This window comes from Labrus bergylta, chromosome 19 (genome assembly GCF_963930695.1).
Source record: "Labrus bergylta chromosome 19, fLabBer1.1, whole genome shotgun sequence".
Lineage (NCBI taxonomy): Eukaryota > Metazoa > Chordata > Actinopteri > Labriformes > Labridae > Labrus > Labrus bergylta.
This window is the reverse complement of record NC_089213.1, coordinates 2,115,739-2,126,742: the sequence shown is the minus strand read 5'-3', so window position 1 is coordinate 2,126,742 and position 11,004 is coordinate 2,115,739. Positions and strand designations below refer to the sequence as shown.

The following is an 11,004-nucleotide window of genomic DNA, read 5'->3' as shown; positions in this document are numbered from 1 at the left end:
GGAAAAATAGAAACACAAGATAAGAGTATTTGTAAAAAGAATATTTTATTGACTATTTTATTTCAGTTTGTGCATTAGAACTTTACAAAGACAATGAAAGGCATTTTGACCACGTATTAAAAAAACACTTGCTGCTCCCAACAGAGAGTACGTTTGAGGTTGCTGGTTAGTAGTCCATGCATAGAAATATTTATTGATGTATATATTTACATACAAGACCATGTTTCATTGCCTATGGCTGCATACTATTTTTCAGGTTGATGCAGTAAGTAAATACTTAAAAAATAGAATACAGGTAATAGAATAGAATAGCCATGGTCTGAATGCTCCCCATGAGGTCATGAGGTAAACTGTAGTTACGATGTAGGTTCAGGGAAGTAGATAAGACATATATATTTCAAAGTTGCTCAACACACTCAATCATGTAAAACCATATTCATTAAAGATAAACTTTAACTTCATGAATTGTAATTTCTATTGTATTGTGAAAAAACTTAAAAGAAAAGACAATGAATATCAAAGTTTAAAGCAAGTTAAAACTTCCAAAGGGCATTCCTTCTAAAATCATTTGATCTTTCATTCAGGCACATATCTTTGATAGTGTCAACACAAAGTCATGAGACTTTATCATTAAATGTCAGACTTCAGGGTCCTATAGAAGCAGTGCAGAAAGACTAAATGTTGTGAACTGAGGTTATAGCAGCTGTCCCTTGGCCTTATTCTGCCGCTACATCTTGGGGTCCTCACACAGTTTACAGTCAGGCTTCTGGTCCGACTGTCGCTCCATTTGTATTGTAACACTGTGGAAGTTGTAGGAGGAAAAGCAAGCCTGTGTTATTTCTCTTTGGACAGTCTGAGCATCCGCTGACTCGTCTGTGGAGCAGAGAGGAAGACATAGAAAAAGGAAATAAAAATGTTAGTCACCTTGTGTGTTCATATTAAATATATCATTAAATATTTGTCTGTCTCAATAACCGCTTTAGAATACAATGTGTTTTTTTTTTGTTTTTTTTTAAGATTTATTTTTGGGCTTTTTTGTGCCTTTAATGGAGAGATAGGACAGTGGATAGAGTCGGAAATCAGGGAGAGAGTGGGGAACGACATGCGAGAAAAAAGCCACAGATGGGATGCAAACCCGGGCCGCCTGCCTGAGACGACAGCCTCCATACAAGGGGCGCGTGCACGAACCACTGCGCCACCAGCACCCCTAGAATACAATGTTTTTAAAAGACTAGAAAGGGGGGGTGCTGTTGGCGCAGTGGTTGGTGCGCGCACCCCATGTATGGAGGCCATGGTCCTCCAAGCGGGCGGCCCAGGTTCAAATCCCACATGTGGTTCTTTTCCTGCATGTCATTCCTTACTCTCTCTCTACCTGATTTCCAACTCTATCCACCCTCCATTAAAGGCACAAAAAGCCCCAAAATAAATCTTAAAATAAAAAAAATAATAATTCTAATTCATAGTCTGTAAAGAAAAAGTCTTTACACTCAATACACCAGTAAAGTTGTTGAATTAATGCAACATGAAGAGGTAACCTTTTGGACCATGTGTAAAAGCAGGAAATATTCAAAGTTTCTATCATTCACAAAAGGTGTTCCACAAGGGTCAGTTCTGGGCCTTGTCTTGTCTTATATCAATGATATTGTTTCCAATATACCTGTTCTTTTTTTTTGATTCACTAAACAGTAAATGGACTTAAAGGCTTTATATGTGATATTTTGATCCAGCAGATGTCGCCCTTGAGCACCAGCATGAAACCAAAACAACTCTTGGTGCATTGTTGTGTTAGCATGCTAATGCTAGTGATCTTTATTATGCTCGTATCTTCACACTGCATGTAAATTTACCTGAAATGAGCGTGATCTAGAAACACAGTTAAGCAGTGAGTACAGTATGTTATTCTTCTTTTCTCTAGTCCCTCAATTAAACAACTTTTATACACGAGGGGAGGAGTCAGCCGGCCGTCCTGGCGATGTAAACAAAGTGAAGATAGGACTCTGAAAACTCTGAAAGCATCACAGACAGTGGGACTCGGGTGTTACACCCATTGTAGACAGTCATGACTCACAGAGTTATTTTCAGAGGATATACTTGATTTCTACATTTATGTGTGAAAAATCACATATAAAGCCTTTAAACTTGTAAAGTGCTTTTCTAATCTTCTGATTTCTCAAGTCACACCTACTCATTTACACACTGATGGCAGAGAATGTATAGTGTCCATCAGAAGAAATAATCCCACTGAGCCACAGTCGAACCACTCATTCTAAGATTTTTTCATATTTCTATCAAGAAAATTAAATGTGTGCAGTAAACAAGTCAAAAACAAATGTTCCCATTGGGACAATAGCACATTATAGACTATAACGTCATGTCATTCTGGAAACATCAGCCAAAGCTCCAATTGGTTGACAGACAGTTCATACTTTTGCAAAGGAATATGTTAAATTATTTAGCAGCAGGGCACTTGTTTCTTCTTACCTATAGCCACATGTGCAGATAGTAAAGCCTGGTTCATGGTGAGGGCCCAGATGTTAAGATTGTGGACAGCTGTAACCCCCTTTACTGATAGCAGGTGACCCCTCACCTCACTGTACTTCACACCAGCTGGAGTACCTGAGTGACAGAAAAAAAAAGTGTAAATGAAAGACTTAATATCAAGGTATCAAAAAGAGAAGGAGAAGGAGAGGGAGAGCCGTACCTTCCATCAGGACGACGACAATATCCCTCATGATGGTGAAGGTTGTGCACAAGACAAAGATTGAGAACAGGAATGTGCAGATGGGGTCAGCAATCTTATATTCTGGCTGAAAGAAACAAGAACACATACCTTTAAGCATCTGTATAGAGCTATAATTTTAGCCTTTGCAGAAATCATGTTATTTATTGCTTCCTAAAGGAGAGGAACTTAATTGCGTAATAATTGGGAATACAGTAGAGTGACATTCAATTAAAGGGATACTATTATATATATTTGCTATATTTGCATTAATCTTTGTATCATTAGAAACCTGGTAGTATTTTTGAATGGTCGTGCATCCCGCCCTCATTTCCCCCTGAGACTGGAAAGTTCTGTATTTCTAAGTCTGAAAAGGAGCTTCCAGTGACGCAAATATCGTCATATTGCGTCACTGGAAGCTGTTGCGGTTAGCGGTGTGAAACTACAACGCTAGTTCCTCTTACTTACGACCACTGAAGCTACAGACCAATCACAGGTCAGTGGGTGGGACCTCACTCCCAGAATCGAAATTTAACGTCCACCATATTGCTTGGAAGCTATGCTAACAGGCTCTATGGAGAAAGCTGATAACGGCGAAAAAATATAAATATAGCGGCGAGATGGCTGCTGCCGACAGGCCGGTCTTGTGTTTTGGCTGCTGCGGCCGCCGCGACACAAGACCGGCCTGTCGGTACAAGTTCATTGTATTGATTTCCACAAATTCCAACAGTCCAACACTGATAAGTGGAACCTTCTTGTGATTCAGGCCTGCCAACTATTCCTCATCTCCTTCATTGGTTTAAATCTCACTTAGTAAGACTTCTAACACGGTGTGCACATCTGGAGAAACTCCTTACCTTGAAGTAGATAATGATGGCACTAACAAGCACACTGATGCTCTGCAGAAGATCTCCCACCACATGGACGAACGCTGCTCGCAAACTGGCGTTGGCCTGCTGAGCCCTCCCTCCTGAGTCAGAGAGTTAGGTATGCTCATTCATGCACCAAACAGAATACAATACTGGAATTAAAACCATAACATACATTCAAGAATATATGTGTAAAGAGTGAATTATTCATCCTAAATTATTCTGTGGCCAAAAAAAAACAAGATAAAGACTATAACTGTGAACATACCATGAGCGTGCCCATTATGCTCCAGGTCTCCTCTTTGGTCATCTTTTGAGTTGGCATGGTCTGTGATCTGTTTCTGTCCTTTTCCTTTCTTGTGACTGTGGCCATGCCCATGTGAGCTAAGACCCCCGTGACTGTGGCCATGGCCCGACTGGTGAAGCGTGAGGGCCATGCTTTTGGGAAGGAGAACAAAGCATTTCCAAGAGTATGAAACTAATCAGCTCAGCAATACAAAAAATTATAACAACATAACCCAAATGTTCTTCCATGAAACTGGATTACTGGATTACTTTTTTTAAAAAGCAAAAACTGTTAAATATTTGCAATTTACAATGATAAAAGAGGAATTAAAGATGACTAATTGTGTTTAACTTACACAATATTGGCCAACACACCACAGCCAGAGGTTATGAGCATAATTGTGCCCTCAATGGTGTAGTTATCATTGATGACGCGATCAACAGCAAGGTACACCAGCACTCCAGTTACCAGCCAGATGGTGAAAACTGACAGCAGTGCACCCAAGATCTCTGCATGGATTAAGAGATGAGGAGAGTGGAGGAATTAATAAAAAAAACAAGAAGAACTGTGGTCAAACAAAGAGAGATAGCCCACCAAAACCAAATGAAACATAGTACACAGTTTAGTGGCTTAAGTAGCAAGACTTAGAAAAACTGTTAACATTGTGTTTAGGTTTAGAGATTGGGCAATTATTGGTTTGACTCCAATAATGATAATTACTAGCTTTGTACAAGTTCTGGTTAACTCAGAGTATCCTAACTAGAACTGAAGGTCCTATGTCTTGTCTAGTTATATAAACTATCCAAACATCACATTCTGGAAAGTATCATTTGCCCCAAAAAAGTTTAAAACAGTTGAGCGACACATGCTCGTGTCAGTTGGTTTGGTTTTCACCATTTTAGCCATTTTTATAAATCCTTCATCTGTCTATACTGCGACTAAACCATTCAGACAGCAATACAAAAACAACATACAATGTTAAGTGTACAAAGTTAAAGGCTTTATAAGCGATTTTTTGATCCAGCAGATGTCGCCCCTTGAGGCGGATTTATACTGGATTTCTGTTATATTTAAGTGTGAAAAATCACATAAAAAGCTCTGACAGCACCTACTGTTACATGAATGTTGTCAGTACCTGCACGATGCCAGCCATAGCTGAGCTTGTGTGAGGCAGGTCTAGAGGACAGCCAGAGGGATATCAGGCTGATGATGAAGCTGCTGAAGTCCGCCATTAGGTGGGCGGCGTCCGTCATTACTGCAAGACTGTCTGCAAAATACCCACCTGAAGAAATAAAGACAACATCAGACACTTTGTTCTTTTGTATGTTATTACTGCCTGAGACCTTATAGGTTAAATAAACTGTGTGATGATTTATACGCGTTATACCGACATTAGCCACAGTGTGGAGCCGTGGCTTGGTGTGCATACACTACAGGTAATTGCTATCAGCTGCCAATGAACACAAACAGTTTTTGAGTGCATCAGAGTGTTTGTTTGTTTTGTGTTGTACTTTTGTGTTGACCCATCCGATGCAGCCTAGAGCGTCATTCCTGCCTGTAGCCTTTGTGAGTCAGACCCTTAGTCAGACCCTGGACTTATTTACACTCAACAACCGGAAATTTCTCCTTTGTATAATGGTTACTTTCAACTGGGCAATTTGTCTGTTGATCAGTCAACAATCACTCATGTGTGCAATACTGATACTAAACTGGATGACATGCAGTGTCGATGGTCTTCATTGAGCCTTTTTCTGTTTTGTTTACTTATATTTGAATATATCACTCATGCTCCCTGCTCGTCTGTACATAGCTTTTTATTTCAATTAATTTGCACTTTGGTACTCATTGCTAATTTTATTCTATATTTCTACACTGCTATATTGTGTATAAGAGCAACTGTAACAACCAAACTTCCCCCTGAGATTAAAAAAAAGTATTTCTGATGCTGATGCTGATTCTGATTGTATTGGATCAGTGCAACATTGTTTTTGTGGATTATTGGAATCCTGGATCATGAACTGAGAATTAACGGATCAACAACATTCAAACTTATTGGACATTTTGGTTTAGTTGAAGAACAAACGTCTGGAACTAGATCCAATTTCATCCCTCATTGGATAATTAGATAAATATTGCGTTTCTACAATACAATTTGACAGCTGAAATGCTAGGATTAAAATGATATAGGAAGTGATTCAAACACAACAAAGAAACAATGAGGGACAGGGTTTCAGGGGAGTCAATATTCACACAAAAAAGGCTCAAAGAATTGCTGATTTAGGAGACAGAAGAAGAGGTCAGAGACAAGAAACATGAAACGCCTCATTGTACAATTGGTTGCCGTTTTCGTCCGATGGTGTGAGGCTAAAATGTTGTTCTGATGTCTTGCTATTATGTCCCAGATCGTAGATCAATTCAAATTTGGAAAACTGACAAATCATACTTTTATTAAAGAATGACACAGGTGAAAAGACGTTTGATATTAAAAGCGGAAAGGGAAATATTTACGCCATAACGTATTTATTCATGTATTTTAGCACATTATCAACAGCTAATGCTAGCCACATACAGCTAATATCATAGGGAGTTACTGAACATTACCAATTTGAGTGCAATTCCTTTTGAAAGGATGGATGTGAATTTATGGCTAATGCTAGGGATCGTTGATGCTAACTTTAGCTGTTTGTCAGGTGGTAGCTAACCTTGAAATATTCAATGGACCTGTGGGATTTAACTTTGGTTTCTCAGAGAAATAAACGAGTCTTAACTATTTGACCGTCTTTGAGCTTCACACTGTGAGGTTAACATAACGGAGATAACGGCCACTGATGACGATGAACAAGTACACTTACAAGCTAGTTTGCTACAATGCTAACATGCTCAGAATGACAAAGTTACTGATAATGTTTTGAAGGTTAATTATTTTTACCATTCCAAATAAAAATAGACAACGCCTGAGTGGCGTCACCCACAGTTTAGTGAAGGGGGCTTTAGAAGCCCGTTGATGGCGGGCCGTCGATCGCCATGCTGGCAATGCTTTCTCAACCTAACTTTCAATCACCCCCAACAACAGACAACGAGCTGGAGCAAAGGCGGGTTCAAAGCCTCCTGACAATCCATGACACCGCATCCCTCAATCCGTCAATCAATAACCTGTGTCCTTCATGAAATCAAAACGGATCAGTTATTCTTTTTTTAAACTCCAGTACAGTGTGTTCCCTGAGGTATTGAACCCATTTCATTTTTGAACAAGGCTGTTATTAAAAAATTCTGCTGTAGAAATGGACATGGTGTTTGTGATTCTGCAGCCAGCCTCAAGTGGACACTTGATGTATTGCGGGTTTTTTGCACTTCTTGCATTGGCTTCATTTTTCAACACCGAAATTACATACTTGTGTTCTCTGCCTTAAAATTGTCAGCACTATGATTCCCAACTTAGCACAAAGTGCGAGACATGACATTGAGGGGTATGCTATGCTGTGTTCGGAAAGAGTTAGTCATCGCCAAATCTGAACGGATGAGGCACAGAACGAAGAATCAGGTGTAAAAGATTTTAAGAAAGTGAGAAAAACAAAAATGCCTTACCGATGATTTCACCGATCATGAAAATCAGGCAGATCACGGAGACCAGATACAACCTCATCCTGGCATGTTTCTTCTCTCCCTCGCGATCCGCCTGTGAATGGCTGTTATCATGGCAGTGCTTGATGCCACAGGCGCCTTTCATCTTTGATGGCTCTTGGTACGCCACACTGGATGCACATAAACATGAGAAGAAATGGAATATAAGGACATGAGTTAACACTGTAGTTGAACAATACACACAACACAGACAGAACATGGCCTGCCCTGTCTTTAGACCCTCACAACCATGTTTAGGATGTAACAACTTACATCCTCTGCACTGGGTCCCTCTGCACCTTTAAGAAAAAGCTGAAGACCCAGCTCTTTCATGAATACCTACTAACTTAATGATGATGGTCTCCATATTATTGATGATGATGATGGTAATGACGATGGTTTTTATTTGATAACGACGACTTATAAGATGGTTTCTATACTGATTAGAGCTCTCAAGAACTGGCCTCAATGTTGTGCTTTGCCTCTGGTCACTTCCTGTCAGCACCTGTGTGTCCAATCAGACTCAAAGCTGATCGTTTGCTCTTACTGACATCGTTCCTTTTTTCTAGATCCTTGTTTGTGTTGTACTTACTCTCTGATGTACGTCGCTTTGGATAAAAGCGTCTGCTCAGTGAATTGTAGAATCTAGCTTTTTAAAAGGAAAAAGGAGAACCGCTTAACAACTTGCTTTGTGTGACCAAAATGACATCCAAATAATTTGAATCACAACTTTCAGGAAAAGTTTTAAATTCCAACATTGAGGAGGCTAGTTACTGTTTTCATGATAAATAAGATTATTGATTGTCAAATCGGTCGATCGTTAATATCGATTCTGCTTCATTTTTTAAGCATATAAATTACAGCTACTTGTGTTGTGTTGACTGTGCTGATAAAACTGAATCCACATCAGTAGCCTATAAAGGCAGGATTAAAGGGGGTAAATGCAGAAAGTCTACGTCATTTAATAATACAAAAGTACTTTAAAAAGTCACTAAGGAGCTTTAGGATAATCAGAGTGACGGTTTAAATTCTTAAAAAGCCAAGTCAGCCGATTGCCAACAGTCACGTGCCTGATGACTGTAACATTTCATTCACAGCCTTAGTTAGCAGAATATCAACAGATCAGGAACAGGACAAAGAAGTGGTTAAAAAAAAAAAAAAAAAAAGCAGCTGGTGGCACAGTGGATAGTGCGCGCACCCCATGTATGGAGACTGTAGTCTTCCAAGCGGGCGGCCCAGGTTCAAATCCAGCCTGTGACTCCTTTCCTGCATGTCATACCTCTCTCTCTCTCTCTCTCTCTTCCTGATTTCCGACTCTATCCACTGTCCTATTTCTCTAATAAAGGCACAAAAAGTCCAAAAATATATATTTAAAAAAAAAAGCAGATGATGATGATCGGAGCCTCACCTGGTTTCCCCTCTGCATGTTTCAAATATTTTCACAAACATCTTGTCTTTACAAAACGTCAGTAAAGAGGGTTCAGTCATTATTATTGGATGACTCAGCTATTAAAAAAGGTTTAATAACAAAATGAATGAAAAGTGAGGTCACTGTATCATGTGTTTCTCTCTCAAGTGGAAATCGACTCCCTAAAATGAATAGCTATACAGTCCCTGGAGAAAAATAACCTGCTATAGTTATTGAGTATGAGTGAAACATTTGAATCCTTTCTGGATTACATGGACCCTCCCGCACCAGTTTATATATGATTACATAATCTTACTGTATTGTGGATTTAATGAGTCAGTCTATATGAGACTTGAGGTGAAATTTGCCCCAATTCTTGTCTTTTTCTTTCTTATGCAGTTTTTGTTGTTTGTTTGATGTTTTGATATCTCGTATTGTTCTCATGTGAATTGTAATTGTGTAGTGTTCAGCATGTTAAATAAAAACCTTTTTATTTTATTTTTTATTTTACTTCCGCTCACTCTTTGCACACTTCCCTGCAGTGTTATCTGTTTTGACATCTCCATCAGGGATGACCGGAGAGTTAACAGTACAACCATTGAGAAACCTGACTTCAGTGCACATTTGCACACAGCTTACCCCTGCAGACCCACAGACACCGTCCCGTGTGGAAAAACCAGCAGAGCACAAACAGTGGAGCGTGGGCAAAGACACAGCCCGGAGCACAACAGACAAACTGTATACACAGACTACTTCAGTTATGTGTTAACAAAACCCGAGGAAAATGATTTAATTAATTATATAAACTCATAAATAGGTCTACAAATATAAAATTAATTTAACAGGATTACCTTGAAAAACTAAATTTGTGTTCCCTGTTATTAATTACCCTGCGTTAACAGTGAATTTAAGAATACAATCTTACCTTTCCACTACATCGTATGAGGTCTTCAGGTCTGTCACCAGGGGAATTTTCTCCGGCTTGTTCATGAACATGACTTAATGTCTCGGAGAGGAACAAATATTTTAGGAAAGTCCTTGAAATCGAAAGGATGCAACAACAACAACAAAAAAATAGAGTTTAAAAAGTCCAAACTTTGAAGGCTGCAGTTTTGTTTTTTTGTTGTTGTTGTTGTTTTATTTGCTGTCAAACACGTCCAGGCTTTGTTGTCTCCTCCTGATGAAAACGAGTTTAACAGTCCTTACACATCCTTCTTAAATCCTCACTGGGTGCAAATAGTGAATATGTGATCCAGCCTTGTGACTACCTCTGATCGCACCGTGTGCAATTTCATCACCGCCTGCAACAGAGCCTGAAGCGGGGTGACTGAGGGAGAGGGAGACGGCCAAATGTTACTGACCAGGAGACATATGAGACAATAAGAAAACCAGCACTGAGGCTGAAGCTGAGCAGATGATGGTCGGTGAAGAAGGGGTTTACAGGACACGCAGAACGTGGACCTATAGAGTGTGAGACAAATTCAAGAGTTTTGTGAAAGTTTGGCCGATTTTTCATTTACATCATCCGGAAAAAAAACCCCATCATAATTCATCCATGGCCCCCCCCCCTCCTCTGTTCAGCCGGCACTTAGTGATTACAAAACCAAAAGTGCCGTGCGCTCTGTTGTCACCTCGTGGTTTTATTCAACGCCGCGTCATCAGAGTGACTTCCAATCATTTAATGACGTCATTGTGATTCAATCTAAATGACAGTTGATAAAGCCCAAATAACGTGTCTTCTTGTGTTTTACAGTCTTAAATAAGCTTTCTGTAGTCTTTCATGTTTGCTCCTTGCGATTGGAAAAATAATAAATACAATTAGGCTTCATTAATTTAACTTTTTAAAGGCATGAATCACACTTTGTGTAACAAATTTAAGGGCATTTTCTCCCCTCATGTATGACTCTTGAACAGATTACTAAAAGTTTTTGTCTCCTGAATTTAAATTTCTGATTTTGTTATCTTGACTTTCAGACTTTTAGCTCATTTTAACTAAAAACTAAAAACTGTAAGTATGATTCCTTTACTTTTAAATTATAATAATGATTTTTTTAATGTCATGATTATGGTTGAACATATAGTTTTATTATCACGGAAAAGA

At 39.2% G+C, this 11,004-nt stretch overlaps 1 protein-coding gene across 2 annotated transcripts; it reads right to left on the bottom strand.

The window, feature by feature from the left end:
• Window positions 1–26: 26 nt before the first annotated feature.
• slc30a8 (solute carrier family 30 member 8) lies at window positions 27–10,384 on the bottom strand. Of its 2 annotated transcripts, none has more exons than XM_020661361.3 (9): window positions 9,829–10,384; window positions 7,460–7,626; window positions 5,010–5,156; window positions 4,230–4,383; window positions 3,857–4,026; window positions 3,577–3,689; window positions 2,702–2,807; window positions 2,588–2,616; window positions 27–873 (listed from the first exon to the last, which is right to left on the bottom strand). In XM_020661361.3, exons 1-9 carry the CDS (start codon window positions 9,897–9,899, stop codon window positions 835–837), a joined length of 996 nt encoding a protein of 331 aa, XP_020517017.2. In that variant the 5' UTR covers window positions 9,900–10,384; the 3' UTR covers window positions 27–834. The 2 variants fall into 2 exon arrangements, with proteins under 2 accessions (XP_020517017.2, XP_020517016.1); XM_020661360.3 differs by having other exon boundaries at window positions 2,482–2,616; window positions 9,829–10,376.
• Window positions 10,385–11,004: the final 620 nt, after the last annotated feature.